The sequence below is a fragment of the Wolffia australiana genome, chromosome 2 (assembly GCF_029677425.1).
Source record: "Wolffia australiana isolate 7733 chromosome 2, ASM2967742v1".
Taxonomy (NCBI): Eukaryota; Viridiplantae; Streptophyta; class Magnoliopsida; order Alismatales; family Araceae; genus Wolffia; species Wolffia australiana.
This window is the reverse complement of record NC_135836.1, coordinates 12,490,937-12,507,080: the sequence shown is the minus strand read 5'-3', so window position 1 is coordinate 12,507,080 and position 16,144 is coordinate 12,490,937. Positions and strand designations below refer to the sequence as shown.

Genomic DNA, 16,144 nt, shown 5'->3' with positions numbered 1-16,144 from the left:
AACTGGGGATTGAGATCTCACTGTGGGGGAGCATATGTTGGTTGGGTCCATGCCCACATGGCATTGTTAATCCTCTGATTCCAAGGGGACTATCAGCTCAACCTTGCAGATGCCGATGGGGAGACTGGTACATCAACTTGTATGTCCCTCCAACAGCTCTCCCAAATATCTGCTTGGGCCAAGTGGCAGGATCTCGGGACATTGGCAAAAACTCTCAAGGAGGAACTACATGCAGCTTTTTTCAACATCCTTGCTTCCACCCAAGGGCTGCCACCACATCAGTTCATTGACCACACCATTCACAAGGTGGCTGGAGCATCACTGATCAAGCTCCGGCTGTATCTCTATTCACACATTCAGAAGAAAAAGATTGAGAAAATCATCCCCGACCGGTTGGAGCAAGGTATCATTCAAGCCCACCAAAGCCCTTATGTGATGATACAACCCCCTGTATCTTCAATCCAAACTTTTGATATTAATTCAAATACTTGTCTGAGAAATGGGAATTTGGGAGGGAATATATCTGCCAGTAGAACAGGAAAGTGAAGAGATAGAGGGAAGGCCGGGGGAGTTGACACGGTGGTAAATGACGGATGATGCACACCACTTGCTTGAGCAATGGCTCCTTTCTTGCAGGAGTGGTCGTCTGCGAAAGGAACGATGAGCTTCTCTCGTCTTGAAGACAGAGATCATAGGGATTACTTACGATGTTCCAAAGTCCTTCTCTCGTCTTGGCCAAGTCATAAGAAGGTTTGGTTATTGGGGCCGCCTGGGCCGGTCCGCTGCCATGTTGGGTGGGCCGAGGACGACGTTCGTAGGTGCAGGTGTCGATTGTATCGTGCGACTACAGAAATTTTGGTCAAGAAAAAGGACAACTCATGCCAGTTCTGCCCTGACTATCAAGCCCTCAATAAACTCATCATGCCAGATCGCTACCCTATTCGCCTTGTCGACGAGCTGGTAGAGGAGAGGCAAGCTGAGTATATTTTTCATAAATGAATTCGGAGTCTAGGTATCACCAAATTCAAAAGAAAGAGAAAAACCTGCACAAGACAGCCTTTTGAATTCTTTATCGTGCCCGTTGGATTGATGAATGCACCGGCAACGTTTGCGACCCTCATTTATCATATCTTCCATCATCATCTTCAGAATTTCTTACTGGTTATGTTTTGAAAACATTCAATTTTATAGTGATGATGCACAGTCTGACGAGGAGCACTTTGATGTAGTATTTTCATTCCGATCAGCCCACATGTTTTGCATCAACTTAAGCAAGCGTTAATTCGGCCAACCCAAAAGTTCAATATTTTGGCTGCAACATTTCCAAAAAGAGGTAGGGGGTAGATGTGCAGAACTTCAAGGCAGGTTGGATTGACCTGAGAGCCAAAACGTTGACGAGTTGTGGAGCTTCTTGTGCCTGGCACAATAATATTGGCATTCTTCACGAAGCTTCAAATTCTGTGCACCCATTGACCAAAATTTTGAAGGACAACGAAAACAAGTTTGCATTGTCCTACACCGGCCAAGCCTCATTCGACGCACTCAGGCAGGCACTGGTACATGCTCTTGTATTGCAGCCGACAGATTTCAAGAATTTTGTTGCACAGACTGATGCCTCCTGCTTTGGGGTGGGACCTGTCCTTATTCAAGATGACCGCCCCATTGTGTTCTTCAGTACAGTTTTTTCTGGCTATGGCTCCAATGAAATTGGCTTATGAGTGTGAGCGTACAGCGGTAGTGCTGGCCTTGAAACACTGGAAGCATTATCTCCTATTCCAGCCATTCATCATCAGAACGGAGCACTTTAGGCTTCTCTTTCTCACAGAGCAGAAGAGGTAATACCCTCTTACCAGAAGAGGTACTTGCAGTGTTTAGTTCTTTGAAAAAACAAAAGTTCTTTCAAAGAACCTTAACACACAACCTGCAAGAACCTTAACACACAACTGTTAAAAAGAATCAACGTTTCAAAATGAAACCTCCATTTTTTTAGAGGGAAGAGCAATAGACTATGCACAGTTTACCTTGAGAAAATTCACAATCCTTAACCTCGTTAAATGGAGTGAGAGGAAATACCTGTTATGTACCCGGGATCTAGTTCTGTAATAGCAGAAAGCCCAACATCTGGACGAGATCTGCACGCAGGATGATCCGTTTGATTGTAAGGATCCAGAATCATACACTTGAGCCAACAGTTCATCGCCGAAAGAAGCTGCATGATAAAGACATCAAACTCCACTTTTGTTATTGATTGTTCTTCACCTCCGGCCAAACTGAAACTTCCAGCACTCGATCTTTTCGACTAAGTCATTTTTTTTTTTTGAAGAAAGACTAAGTCTAAAATTTAGGTTAAAAAAGGAAAATAATCACGTGAGCCTGCAGAGATAAAACCAATTTCGTCCAACTAAGAAACCCTTCCGCACTCCATCCTCCATTTGTACACCTTTTATATACAGTTAACCTGACTGGATTATACTTAACGACAAGACATCAACAGATTCTGACTGCGTCGCGCCGAAATGTCCGTTTACGATGGAAACTTTCCGTAATAACTTTCCGGACGTCATAGATTGAAACGAGACCACCAACACATTGCGAAGTTCCACGTTTTTTTGTCGTTGTCTTGATGGCATTCACAAAGATAAGTCGAACTTTTTGTCGTTTTTTTTGTCGTTACCTTGATAACAGTTTTCGCCACTAGATTTAGAATACAGTACAGTAACCAGCTAAATAGAACATTATCCAAGTACAACAGAGAAGCTAACCGAGAAAATAAACAGGATCCAAGGCCGTTCAATTTCCTCCGAGAAAATAACGAGGATACAACCGGATCGGCGGCGAGTTTTCAAATTTTTCCAGCATCGCATCAAACAGAAAACAGTAGATCCCGAGAAAACAAACGTTAGAGGAGACAAACCTTGGTAGTGTCCAGCCAGACGAGGTCGAGAGGATTAAAATCGAGAGGAGAGTACGGACAATCGAGCACAGACCAAGCCCGAAGCTGAGTCGACGCGAATCCGGGGATGATTATCCCAGACAACTTCCCGCCGACGAGTTCATCCGATCCGAAGATCTCCACGCTTGACCAGACGAGCAGGATCACCACGGCGACAACTGCCCTCATTGCCTCTCTACGGCGCGATCACCATAGCCTCGCCGCAGCAAGCTTCAGAGATCGTCGAGGAAGCCGGCAGAGGACGGTACTGAGTTGAATGCCCTCGCCGGAACGGCTATGTAGCCAACAGCCAGGCCAGCCCCACGTCATCGGCCAGTTCTAACCGTCCGATGCTTTCGGAAGAGGAAATCCGCGGGAACTGCACTCACGTGGCCCGTTACGCTCCCTGCAAAGAACAAACGTGACCCAGTTCAAATGTGATCACGTACGTCATCCAGATCACCGATACAGGACGACAGACGACGTCTTCGTCACGCCGTCATCCAGCCGTTCCGTCCATCCGGATCGTCCTGGACGTGGACGATGAACGGGGCTGGACGAGGTTCGTTCGGTCCTACGTCCCAATTTTTAGAGTTTCGTCTTACTCGTCCTGTCCAGGGTTTGTCCCACCCTATTTTTTTAGTCTATGTCCTGTCCTGTCCGATACCGTCCCGTCCATGAAATTCTTGTCACACCAGCATCCCAGGACAAAAAAGGGCATGTCTCAGCATCAGACCACTCAGAAATTGACGCACGGCACAGCACGTGCAACGAGCAGGTGGACCTGTCACGCGCATACTATATACTCCCACACGACGAAATAACCATCCTGCCCCCTGTCCAAGGCCCCATATGGGACGGTTATTTCGTCCGTAGATGAAGCAATCATCCCGTCCGGGGATGGGCAGACGATTCTTCATACCGTCAGTCATCTGAAGTCCTGGACGGGATGATTTTTTCGTCCACTGACAAAATTAGTGTGATGTCGACGTCCCTCCACTATATTCGTGCAGAAGGATGGACAAGACGGACGGCGGCAGTGTCCGCCTGATCGGATGATGTAATGGGACAGCCGTCACGTATGATGGTGGAGGCAAAATTTAAAATGATGAAAGAGATATGAAGAGAGGAGACAGAGAGAGATACACCAAGAAAGATATTGACACCGGCAGACGGTCAGAGTCACCAGGAAAAATAATAATTTGCTCATATGACCTTACGTCGTGTGACGGCAAGCCTTCCATTCAGAGGACGAAGATGGGAGGTGAGGGCCTGTGAGATCCCGGTCCGGTCCAGTCCTAAACTTCGGTCCGGTGCTGGTCTGTCATTGTTTGGTCTCGGTACGGTCAGGTGGACTAGCAATATCAAAGTCAAAGTAGAAAATTATATTCACGGATTTGTTAAGTGGGAGCTCAATAGAAATCTTTCCGGCGAAGTGGATTCAATTTCTTCCGTCTAGACATGGCTGTTCGGTTCCTTTTGTGTGAATTTGTGCCAATTGTTCTTTCTCTTCGGTTTTCCGAACAAAGCAATATAAAATTCAAACAGATCATCGCACAGACCCATGTGCGTTTCTACTGTTTGCTTTTTGCAAATTTTGTTCTAATTTTGTCCGAATGTGCGAATTTTGATCATTTTTGCACAAAAAAAGAGCACAACAATGAACAAGGCCTTGTGTAGTTCTTTTGTGTGGATTTTTTGTTCGTTTCAAACTAACATAACAGAACAACCATGTCTACTTCGTCACATATTATCATACATTGGTCCCCTAAGCAACAGGGCTTGCCGTCCCTGATCGTCATCCATCCATACCATTGCAAAAAATAAAGTCCTTTAATTTATTTATCATCCCATTAAGCGAAATTAAGTCCAGAAAAAGAACAGCAAGGGAAACCCAGAAAAGAGGTTTCAGCCAAAGGGACGGTTGACGTTATGAACGACAACACCATCCACGTTATTGTTTGGATTTTGTCTCGACCAGGCCGTCCTGACCAAGAACACTACAATCTCAAGTCCTCACGACTGAGGCTTCTTCACGGGTAAACCCTTTACCGACCAAGCGGTGAAGCCTCCTTCCATGTTCTTCGCGTTCTTGTATCCCTGCAACAAATTAAACAATCTTGTTCGGCTTCCCGCCAATTTCTCTTCACAAATTTAAAATTCTCTCTCGTTTGTCTCTCATTTCAAATCACCGAGCATTAATCAGAACGATGAACTCACCGCGGAAACGAGGTCGCCGGCGGCCAGAATCGATCGAGCGCCAGCCGCGCAAGCCTGCCAAATCACGGAAATCAAAGATCGGAAGAACAGGAGAAGAATATACTATGATTTCCTGGCGGTCAAACTCACCACGACGATCGGATCATCCTTGCCGAAAATCTCCGCGGCCTTGTCCAAGAACTCCGGATTCTTCCGCTTCCCTGAGAGATTTTCCTTCCATCAAAGAAACAATTCCGACCGGAATCGACTCGTCTGCCTGAGCAATCAATCAATCACCTTCGGGAGTGAAGAAAACGTATGGGATGTTGATTGCGCCCTCTGGATGACCTTTGTTGAACTCCTCCGCCGTTCTGCAGCAGAAAACGCTCGCCATGGATTTCAGAAGAACGATCAGAAAGATGAAGATGAAGAAGAGAGATTGCAACCTGACGTCCAGATAGCGGTGGCCGGAGCTAACGAGATCGCTGGCGGTGCTGACGTCAACCGTCGTGACATCGGTACTGCAAAAATTTTCGACCGTCAGATCGATGAAATCAGCGTGATCGGCAACGTGATGAAGAGGGAAGAGATGTACCTCGCCATGTCGCCGCCTGACGAAACCTCTACTGCAAAGCCTCTCAGGGGGGTCGTGTTATAGCCGATACTGGACACGTAGCTGTCGTGACAGCACAGCTTGCCACGTCAGAGCTGACGTGGTCAACGCCGTCTGACGTCACCCCTGCCGTCTGAGTGGAACCTTCTCTCAAAAATGTGTTTGCATGAATTCTTTTTGGATTTTCATCATTACCCATCAACCACCAGGGAAGTTTCTTCAGAAAAAGGAAGAAACTAGGAAACACAAGGGTCAAGGCTTATTGGTGCCAGAAAACTATATTTTTCGAACACGATCACTATCCACCAACGACGAATGAAGAAAAAATCTAGTTTCTGGGTCAAAATTCATATTAACGGAAATACAAGGTGCCAGAAAATAATATATTTGAAACCTTATCACTGTCCACCGATGACAAGGGAAATTTCCGGTCGTTGTTATTAAGATGGAAGAAGATAATTCTAGCTTCTGGGGAGAAATTTAATGTTTTCGTACAGATATTCTTTGAACACCATCATTCACCGCCAACGACCAGGGAAGTTTCCAGTCGAAGTTATTCAGAATATGGAAGAAAAATCTAGCTTCTGGGGAGAAATTTTACACTTACAAAACACAAAGGCTCAAGGCGAAACTGGTGCAGAAAATGAAGCACCGCACAATGTACAAAGAAGGGCAAGAGAAAACTACGATTAGGCACCACACCCTCCTGCGCTCATCTCATGCTTGCAGACAGGGCAAAACGTTCCCCACTTCAACAGCCAAGAGTCAACGCAAACAGTATGGAATTCTGAAAGCCCGAGAGAGTAAACTATCAGAAGAAACTTACTCTGCAAGCCCAAGAGAAAAAACTGGAAGAAAAAACTTATTCTGCAAGCCCAAGAGAAAAAACTAAAAGAAAAAACTTATTCTGCAAGCCCAAGAGAAAAAAATATCAGAAAAAACTTATTCTGCAAGCCCAAGAGAAAAAACTGGAAGAAAAAACTTATTCTGCAAGCCCATGAGAAAAAAACTAAAAGAAAAAACTTATTCTGCAAGCCCAAGAGAAAATACTATCAGAAAATACCAACTCTGCAAGCCCAATAAAAAAACTAGAAGAAAAAACTTATTCTGCAAGCCCAAGAGAAAAAACTAAAAGAATAAACCTATTCTGCAAGCCCAAGAGAAAAAACTAAAAGAAAAAACTTATTCTGCAAGCCCAAGAGAAAAAAATATCAGAAAAAACTTATTCTGCAAGCACAAGAGAAAAAAATATCAGAAAAAACTTATTCTGCAAGCCCATGAGAAAAAACTGGAAGAAAAAACTTATTCTGCAAGCCCATGAGAAAAAAACTAAAAGAAAAAACTTATTCTGCACGCCCAAGAGAAAATACTATCAGAAAATACCAACTCTGCAAGCCCAATAAAAAAACTAGAAGAAAAAACTTATTCTGCAAGCCCAAGAGAAAAAACTAAAAGAAAAAACCTATTCTGCAAGCCCAAGAGAAAAAACTAAAAGAAAAAACCTATTCTGCAAGCCCAAGAGAAAAAACTATAAGAAAAAAAACCAATTCTGCAAGCCCAAGAGAAAAAACTAGAAGAAAAAAACTATTCCGCAAGCACAAGAGAAAAAACTATGAAAAAAAACTTATTCCGCAAGACAAAAATGTATAAATCAAGGATATTATTATTCACCATGAAGGCAAGGGAGTGCCCGTAGGGTTTCCCCGTGTCGATAATCTTCTAAGCAGATGGCGCAGGTCTCGGACATGAGCTTGTGGTGGGAATCAGGCTTGAAGGTGAAGTGGGGAAGAGCTTCAAGCTGCTGCATACTAACGCTGGCCGGCTGGCTGTGGGCTCGGTGTCGATGGGGACGGCAGTTCCGGGCAAAGATGAAGGTCGCCACGACCGACACTATGACGAGTAGTGAAACGAAAGAGATAACTAAAACCGTACCAGCAGCTTCCTCTGTTAATGGGCTTATACAGCATTGCCCCCCCTGCGAGTGAGCGAGCGTCTTCAGCATCTCACCCGCCATCTTCGAGACGAACACTGCGGGAATCGAGATCCCCTCTGGCTCACCCACCACTGCATCCACAATCGACGAACAATCAGAATTTCCAATAATTATCAGGTTAAAAAGATGCCCAACAGCTTAATTTCGGAATGATAGCGTAGAACAAGCAGATGGATGATATCGCCCACGAATTAAACTTGATTCAGGCACGAATTTCTCGAATTAAGCGACGAGATCATTTGCACAATTCGAGAGAAATCAATGGATTGTGTTAATATGGTGAAACTATTGCCGGGAACTAATCGAGGTTAGTGTCGCAAAGAAAGGAGAGGTAAGCGGAACTCAACTGGAGATCAAATTGCTCTTTCCTTGATCATCATGGACAATGGCGGCCTTGTAACCGGCGGCCTGAGCGTTCCTTACTTTCTGTTCGAAGCTGCAGGAGCCCCGGGCGATCAGCAAGATCCTCAAGCGCCCTGCCTGCCCCTCCATGATGGTTACACTCTCTAGGGTTGAACAAGCATTGGCAGGCCTCGCCACGTCGAGCGCTCCACAGATACCCGATCCATCGACGGGGACGGCTGAGGAAGAGAATCAACAGTCAAATTGAAGATCAAATTGAGCAAATTAACGGATCAACAAGTTCAAAACATCACCGAATCGGGCAGGAGCGTCGATGAAGGTGAAGGAGAAGGAATTGCCCCAAAAATGAACGAGTCCGGAGCTCGATCGGATCAGCGAAAGGAAAGAAATCAAACAACATAGACAAGGGAGAAGCTGCAGCGAGCTCCCATGAATAAAAAACCGGGAGAAGAACTCGATTGGCGTACAGCAAATCTTCATATTCGGTGGTTCTTCGACATGGCTCTCCCCCGCTTCGCCCTTCGTCGTCTCCCCTCTCGAGAGACCACACCGACCAGGTAGAAGATCGCGTATCCGAAGAAGCAACTGATTTTCTGCAGATTTATATTCTCCCTGCCGTAATATTTCAATTAATTAATTAACTCCATGGAAGACGCGCGGCGCGTTCTTTTTTGAAGTTTTTCCTAATTTCCTATTTTCTTACTAATTACTGCATTTTTCCTATTTCCTAACTAATTGGAGTATTTTTCATATTTCCGGTGTTCGGTGAGGGGGCCGATAGAACCGACTCTTGGATCGGGTCGGCCACGGTTTGAGATTTTCCCTCATTAAGCTAGTATAGATATCATAATAAATGATCCATGCTATTCAAAATAAATACCTCACATTTGCAACAAAAATCACTATGACGAATTATTTATTACCCTGCCTTTTCATTTTAAATTTGTTCATTAATTTCTGGACCTGACCAGCCCAACCAAGAGGGCAAGTCTGTGTCAAGTTTAATTGAGGATCAGATTCTAAACCCGCCCAAACCCTGTGCAAATTTTTGGACCTGGTGCAAATTTGTGTGGAAATTCACATCGCACAATTTTGCACAAATGATTGCTTGTATTGTGCTTTATGTTACAGTAAAATATTTTAAGAACCATCATCGCATGTCCCCCTGGATATTTGTTCTAAAAAAATATTTGTTGGTTTGGTATTAATTACATAACTATTGGCTTCCACCACTGTGTAGATAATAATTATATTATTATGCAAACTTATCAACATTCTGATTAATATTTTAGAACCACTGGTTTTAACGTAGGCGTGCAGTATTGTATGAAATATTTATAATTCTTGAATTAAATTGATATCTATTGACTTCCACGATTATGTATATTATAATTATACAATTATGAAAACTTATTATATTCTAATTAACATCCTACAGACATAACTGTTAATGTATTAGTACAACATTTTTTAAATTTATAAAATGAAAAGTAAATTTATAATTATTTAATTTCACCACTCCATATAAAATAATTATAATATTTTCAAAACTTCATAGCCCTCTTATTAATATTTTACGGTTGTAATTTTAAACGTAGCCATGCAGCATTTTATAAAAATGTATAAGTTACAAATTAAATTGATAATTATTAAGCTTCGCTACAATGAAGACAATAAATATAATATCATGCAAACTTCGTAGCATTGCAATTAATATTTTGAACCATTAGGTTTGACCCAGGCATGCATTATTTTATATAATGTTTATAAGTTGCAAATCAAATGCACAGTAGAAATAAATGTCAAATTTTAGCTTTACGAAAAGAAAGATGAATTGTTGGGCTCATTGCCCATCAATACATAAAACAATGTCTAAATTTTTCAGCATGTTGAAACAAAAAAAAGGTTCAGCCTAATCAACCCTCTGGTCCTCAGTGATATATTCATTATTTTCTGTGTATCGTTGTCGATATCGTCATCTGCCCACCACTAACTCTATAATGTCATGAGTAGGTTGATGCACTTTTGTGGTTAACCTGGATTCCTTATAGTTGATGACAAGTATGACCATTCGTGAAAGTCTTGTTGAGGTCACCCTCGTCGCAAAGATTGACAGGAATTCATTTACAACCAGTGCTAGTCCTAGATATGAGTGATCACATGTTACCTTCCATCAATGTGATGGGTCCGTCAAGCTTGTGCCCAGGATGTGAGCCAATGTACACATCAAGCTTGTACCCAGGATGAGTGGTGGGTGTATGCTTGGTGTTCGGAAACTACTTCTCCACTGCTTCATTAAAAAACAATAGCTACAAAAAGCCAGATGAAAACATTGAAAAGAAAATATCCAAAGCATGCTCTGATCAATGGTGACCCTAAGAGAATTTCATATGTTCTACACGTATGGTAAGACTTCACCCAGGTAGTCGCGGTCAACTAATTGTAGCTTCATGGATGGATCAATGAGTGCCACAATGGCGAAGGCATAGTTGCACGTGATGATTAAAGTTTTGTAGAAGGATGTTCGTTGTCCTGATGATATAACACCATTGACTTGAAACATGGTCAAATCTATGATACAGCGTGGGACACTATCAAAATGTCTCGTTATAGCTCTGATGGTAACAATTACTTCTTGTGATGTTTGTGCATTCATTAGCAAACTAGGGCAGTAAAAATCACGTTGTGTTTCAATATGTGTAAAATAATTGTTCATTTGTCTCATTTTCAAATAACATATGTTTCTTCATTGTGTTTAATTTCATGATGAAAAGTGCATCCCTCTCGTCGACATTGACAACTAAATGTAATATGTTGAAATCCACCTTGCTGGGCAGTCTAGGGGGAACCTTATGTTTGGTTTAGTAGACCAACTGCATGGATAATGATACATAGCACTTCTCACACTGGGTCAAACCTCATATAAAAGTGAATATCTTCATGAGACATAGTACAATGTTGTATGACGTATATGAACCAAAGTCATCGTACACATTGAGTTGTTCACTGTCATTCACCCCAAGAATATTTATCTCATCTATAATGACCTACTCAATATTTATGGTGTGCCCGACATAGAGCGCGTCTAGTTTCATCAAACTTAGGTTTTACTAGCTTCAATTCTTCTTCCACAATATTATGAATAATATTTTTTCCCAGTTCATTTTTATCATTGAGCCATAATTTTACGCAGGCGCGTGTGGTGACTACAGACGACGCATAAGATAAAAGAAAATGATTAGTAAATCCTATTGTGCAATATAATAGATAATTCTTACTAGTTGTTGCATCAAAATAGTCATCAACTAATCTCTTTGTTAGAACTCGACTCCCCTTACCTTTTAGGGTAACATACACTTTACGATGAAACTTCTCAAGATGTCTCTTAAGTATAGTGTTGTTTTGATAGTTTCTGTTGTCTTCGGTGATACCAGCCAAGTTTTACTTGAATTTCTGTTTTCCAAATGATAGACTGATTGCGAGAGAAGGAAAGATCAAGAGATTGCAAGAGATAGAAAGCAAGCGAACAAGCCATTAAGACATGATGAGAGATAGTGAGTGAGAGAAGGAAAGATTGAGAGATTGGGGGAGATAGATAGAAAGAGAATGAGAGACTGAAATATTTAAGATAGATAGTGTGAGAAGGAAAAATTGAGAGATCAAGAGATATAAAGAAACATAATGAGAGATCGAAAAACAGAGAGAGATAGAAAGTAAGAGAAGGAAAGATTGAGAAAGATAAAAAGCAAGAGGACAAGAGGCAGAGAGAAATGAATCTCTAAATTTAAGATTGTTGCATTAAAATTATGTCAACATTAAACAATGTAAAGAAAACATGGGAGTTAAATAACAAAGGCCAAGCGCACATCCTTCAAGGAAACTAATATAAATTACAGTTTCAGTTTCCTCAATGCATCAATTAACCTCAAAATCATTATGTTCACATATCACCTAAATGTTATTTACAACCCATAATCATAACTATACTGATATTTCTAATTACAGCAATGGCAAAATAATATTAGCAATATTTTAAAACTGATCTTACCGATGTCAATCCAGCCATTCACCTTTCAGTAACCAATGGACTGCGCTTTAGGCAACCCATAGGAAGTGCAGGCGGTACCCTCTTCAATCAACACCAATCCTTTAAAACCCATACAAGAATCCAATATTGGAATATAAGTCATGTAGGATTTTGAACGCATAAGCTGTTTTCCTTTTTTATCTTCCTTTAAAAAATTGGAAAAATTCACACATTTTCACACTGAAAAAGATTATGTGTGATGTGCGTAGGGAATTTTTGACAAAGTATTTGTTGTGCAGTAGGGAATTCGAGCTGGACTACACATTGCACGATTTTTGCAATGGTCGCAAAAAGACTCACCATAGGCCAAACAAAAGTCCAGGACTAAAAATTGGGCACTAATTTTGATTTGTCATTAATCATCTCTCTCGATCGTGGAACAGAAAGAAGAACAAAAGCCTCTGTGCCTTCCATTCCAAACTATTTTGTCAATACTTACAATCATCCTCAGTCTATCAGGCTTCAATAGTCCCACTCAGTCCTAGTTTTAGCAAAGACCTAACTTTACAGAAATTTGGTCCGGTTCCCATCAGTCCTTGTTCGTACCTAGTCTGGTTCTTGTCTGGTCAGGTTGACAAGCCTATGTCAAAGTACAAAATTCATGTTGATAGTTATGTTAGACTATCAACATAACTATCTTAAAAGCCGCTGCTAACAAAGACCCCTTCGCCTCCCTTCCCTTCTTCCCCCCTCTCCCTCCATCTTCCTCGCTAGGTCTTTCTCCCTCGACACCTCTCTTTCTTCATGGAGAACTCTTTTCAAGATGAATAAAAAAGGAAGAAATGTTCAATAGAGGATGAGATTTTGATGGGTTCTTCCATCCCACCTTCGAAGAACTCATATTCGTCAAGCAGGTGTTAATATGCTCCAGCTTTGTTGAGCTTACGCGCATGCCATCCCCAAGGCACACACGCATGCACGACACTTACACCTCCTGCACATGCGGTTCTCCCATACACCTCCTGCGCCTCCATCGCCCAGCTTGCGTGTCCAAAGCGCGCGAGTACCTTTGGCGGCCCCGCGCGGCATTGCCCTGATCTGTTAAAGATCAGGGCCTTGGCGTCAAAGATCAGAGTCGGACGTCACCACCTGCAGTGCATGTTCATTGTGTTCTCACTTCAAAACTCAATCTCCAATCATGACTCCAATACACGACATGTCCCTCAATAAGCACACAATCCTCTGAGCAAGAATATTGCATACTTTGGGGCCTTACACCTAACCTTATCTTGGTTACATGTAGGGTAGATCATAGGACCCAGACAGGGCGAGCAAAAACACTAATCCTCAATGAAGCAAGATCTTATAGCTCATTCAAGAATAAATCCCAAAATTTATCCTCTCCACCAACTCACTCAGGAAAAAGAACTGTCTCAGAATGATGAGTCTGGAGATCAAGTGAAGTTGTGTATCCTTTTGGCAGACAAGAGGGTGTTGGAGAGGAGCATGGCGATGGTCATAGGCCCAACGCCCCCAGGCACCGGAGTAATAGCAGAGGCAAACTGGCTAGCCTCCTCGTAGCACACATCACCCACCAGCTTGTACCCTTTAGGACTCTCAGGATCCTGAAAAAAAACACAGAATCAGCGGCCAAGATCATGATTGCTCCCAAAAATCAACGGTCATAAGGCACCCACGTCGACTGGATTGATTCCAACGTCGATCACCACCGCACCGGGTTTTATCCAGCTCCCTCTGACCAAATTAGCCACCCCAGCTGCCGATATAATGATGTCCGCTTGCCGGGATATCTCTTCTGGGTTTTGAGTGTACGAGTGCACAATGCTTATCGTGGCATTTTGCCGCTGAAATTGAGAAAAAGAAAGAAAAAAATTAAACCAAGAGAAATTCATAGAAGAGAAAGAGCAATGGTTTTACTTGAAGGAGAAGAGAAACAGGCAGCCCGACGATGTTGCTCCGGCCTATAACGACGGCTCTCTTGCCTGTTATTTCAACGCCGAGTCTGTGCAATAACTCCATGCATCCCTTCGGCGTGCAAGGAACGAAGAGCGGCTCTCTGCCTTGCATGGCTAGCCTGCCGATGTTCAAAGGATGAAACCCATCGACATCTTTCTCAATGCTGACGGCGTTGAGTATTCTCTCTTCGTTCATGTGCTGTTGCCAAAGTATTTGAACTTAATTGAACCCGGAGAGATCATCACAACAAAATAATTTGTACCCAGCATGATGTTTTTGAGGAATCGAAGAAGAACAAGTTGTTCAGGGAGATAAACAGAGTTTATCGTGTTTGAGAGAGCAATAGACATGGTAGTTCTATTCTTTTTGCGCGAATTTGTGCAAATTGTTCGTTCTGTTCAGTTTTCCGAACAGAACAAAAACAAATTCGAACAGAACATTGGACAGACCCGTGTGCGGTTGTTTTGTTCGCTTTGTGCAAATTTTGTTCTAGTTTTGTGCGAATTTGAGCAAATTTTGTTCCTTTTTTGAAAAAAAAAGAACAGAACAAAAAAAAAGGACTGTGCGGTTCTTTTGAGCGAAATTTTTTGTTCGTTTAAAACGATCAGAACAGAACAACCATGTCTAGTGAGCAAGACCAAGAGAGAGGATTTTAGAAATTACCCGAGGAAGAGGGAGCTGGACCAAGATACCATGGACGGAAGGATCTCCATTGAAGCGCGAGATATGCTCGATGACCTCTTCCTCAGAGGAATCCTCAGGAAGATGGACTTCAAGGGAAGTGATCCCCACGCCCTCGCACGCCTTCTGCTTGTTACGAACGTACGTCTGCGAATCTTTTCTTGATCCCACCAAAACAACAGCGAGCCCAGGAACAACCCCAATCGCTTCCTTCATCCTCGATATCTCCGCGGCAATTTCGCCCCTAATTTCCTTCGCGCAGGCCTTCCCGTCGATGACCTTGGCCGAATTGCCCGCCGCTGAGCCCACAAGAACAAAAATTTACAGTCTAGGGAGATATATTATGGGCTATGGTCGATCGCCATACCCGTGGAAGCAGAGCATTTGAGCGATCTGCAATGGAAAGAGACGGATTGCCGGTGAAGGAGACGGCAGGTTTGGGCCTGGACCCTGCGAAAGGGAAGAAGGCGAGCCGTGGCTGAGGAAGCGGACCAGTCCGACGAGACGACCGCCGTCGATGCCATAAACGATCTCCAAGCCGGGATCTGAAGAGGGTCTTCGGCAGAGGGCGATGGAAACGGGTTTTGTTAGGGTTTTGCTGCGACGAAGATCGACAGCTGGTGGCTGGCGTGCTCTCTCTCTGCTTGATTTCTTTCGACTGAGCTGGAAAGCAGCTCTGCTAATTCATCAGTAGCAGTTTATGTGGGACTTGATTACACATTTTTCAATTAAATTTGCAGGGTTTAGACTTTTGAGCATTTTTTTGTGTTCATGGTGTGGAGCATAGGTCTTAAAAATATCTTTTAAAATAATCTCCCAGTTTATTCCCCACTAAGATCAGGATGATATACATTTGGGTTCACTCGTTTGGATGCCGACATCGAAATGGATATGGGTGTCGGATATCGGTAATGATATCTGTTTTGTATTGTATCCGACACCCGTATATGTGGTAATCTAAGAACTTGTCATCCTCAACTCTGCCTTATAGTTTATGCGCATCATGGAAAACTTAAATCAAGTGAGCCTTTTGAAGAATATATTCAATCCAGGTTCATCTCTCTTAAATATAATTTATGTTTACACGGTAATAAATATTTCAGGTAATTCGATATTACTGTTTATCTGTGTTCTTTACATTTATTTTAGTCTGAAGTGCTAAAGGTTACATCCTTATTTTTGCCAGGAACTGAGGGAATGCAAGGTACATATATTTTAGTCTGTTTATGATTCATGACTTATTTAACATTATTTTTCTGTTAATCATTTTTCATGTATTATGTTAATGTCGTTTTAATGTAATAGTGGCCTGTTTGTAATTGAATTGTGATGAGTATTTTATCCTTATTTGTGGATAAA

The 16,144-nt window shown here is 42.4% G+C and overlaps 4 protein-coding genes across 6 annotated transcripts in view; all 4 read right to left on the bottom strand.

Moving 5' to 3' along the window:
• PSAT1 (phospholipid sterol acyl transferase 1) overlaps positions 1 to 3,357 on the bottom strand; it is a 39,225-nt gene extending 35,868 nt beyond the window's left edge. The window contains exons 1-2 of one of the 3 annotated variants that reach the window (XR_013585017.1): positions 2,915 to 3,357; positions 2,074 to 2,209 (exon numbers count right to left, since the gene is read on the bottom strand). Coding sequence is in view for 2 of the 3 variants with exons in the window: in XM_078592160.1 (XP_078448286.1) it covers positions 2,074 to 2,209; positions 2,915 to 3,121 (343 nt within the window). In the remaining variant the exon portion in view is untranslated. The remainder of the gene's footprint in view (positions 1 to 2,073; positions 2,210 to 2,914) is intronic. The other 2 variants (XM_078592160.1, XM_078592159.1) reach the window with 2 other exon arrangements.
• Positions 3,358 to 4,746: 1,389 nt separating this feature from the next.
• LOC144716894 (thiosulfate sulfurtransferase 16, chloroplastic-like) lies at positions 4,747 to 6,025 on the bottom strand. The gene is made up of 6 exons (XM_078592162.1): positions 5,727 to 6,025; positions 5,578 to 5,652; positions 5,429 to 5,502; positions 5,282 to 5,352; positions 5,153 to 5,206; positions 4,747 to 5,032 (listed from the first exon to the last, which is right to left on the bottom strand). Exons 1-6 carry the CDS (start codon positions 5,732 to 5,734, stop codon positions 4,949 to 4,951), a joined length of 366 nt encoding a protein of 121 aa, XP_078448288.1. The 5' UTR covers positions 5,735 to 6,025; the 3' UTR covers positions 4,747 to 4,948.
• Positions 6,026 to 6,261: 236 nt separating this feature from the next.
• RMR1 (receptor homology region transmembrane domain ring H2 motif protein 1) lies at positions 6,262 to 8,681 on the bottom strand. Its single transcript, XM_078592161.1, has 4 exons — positions 8,394 to 8,681; positions 8,085 to 8,318; positions 7,416 to 7,808; positions 6,262 to 6,531 (listed from the first exon to the last, which is right to left on the bottom strand). Exons 1-4 carry the CDS (start codon positions 8,578 to 8,580, stop codon positions 6,434 to 6,436), a joined length of 912 nt encoding a protein of 303 aa, XP_078448287.1. The 5' UTR covers positions 8,581 to 8,681; the 3' UTR covers positions 6,262 to 6,433.
• A 4,787-nt stretch (positions 8,682 to 13,468) lies between these two features.
• Positions 13,469 to 15,466, bottom strand: LOC144716890 (bifunctional protein FolD 4, chloroplastic-like). Its single transcript, XM_078592157.1, has 5 exons — positions 15,153 to 15,466; positions 14,768 to 15,084; positions 14,066 to 14,302; positions 13,825 to 13,992; positions 13,469 to 13,752 (listed from the first exon to the last, which is right to left on the bottom strand). Exons 1-5 carry the CDS (start codon positions 15,307 to 15,309, stop codon positions 13,582 to 13,584), a joined length of 1,050 nt encoding a protein of 349 aa, XP_078448283.1. The 5' UTR covers positions 15,310 to 15,466; the 3' UTR covers positions 13,469 to 13,581.
• Between the last annotated feature and the right edge of the window lie 678 nt (positions 15,467 to 16,144).

Bases quoted from the DNA above. Each gene is read 5' to 3' on its own strand.
- LOC144716894 (XM_078592162.1), bottom strand. The intron at 5,353-5,428 runs GTGATTGATTGA...AAAATCTCTCAG, and splicing joins CGTTTTCTTCACTCCCGAAG to GGAAGCGGAAGAATCCGGAG. The intron at 5,207-5,281 runs GTGAGTTTGACC...GTGATTTGGCAG, and splicing joins AGGATGATCCGATCGTCGTG to GCTTGCGCGGCTGGCGCTCG.
- RMR1 (XM_078592161.1), bottom strand. From the start codon at position 8,580: ATGAAGATTTGCTGTACGCCAATCGAGTTCTTCTCCCGGTTTTTTATT. The intron at 7,809-8,084 runs GTTGAGTTCCGC...TTGTGGATGCAG, and splicing joins AAAGAGCAATTTGATCTCCA to TGGTGGGTGAGCCAGAGGGG. The intron at 6,532-7,415 runs GTGAATAATAAT...TCGGGCTTTCAG, and splicing joins GGCACTCCCTTGCCTTCATG to AATTCCATACTGTTTGCGTT.
- LOC144716890 (XM_078592157.1), bottom strand. From the start codon at position 15,309: ATGGCATCGACGGCGGTCGTCTCGTCGGACTGGTCCGCTTCCTCAGCC. The intron at 14,303-14,767 runs GTAATTTCTAAA...CTTTGGCAACAG, and splicing joins TCCAGCTCCCTCTTCCTCGG to CACATGAACGAAGAGAGAAT. The intron at 13,993-14,065 runs GTAAAACCATTG...TCTCAATTTCAG, and splicing joins CTGTTTCTCTTCTCCTTCAA to CGGCAAAATGCCACGATAAG.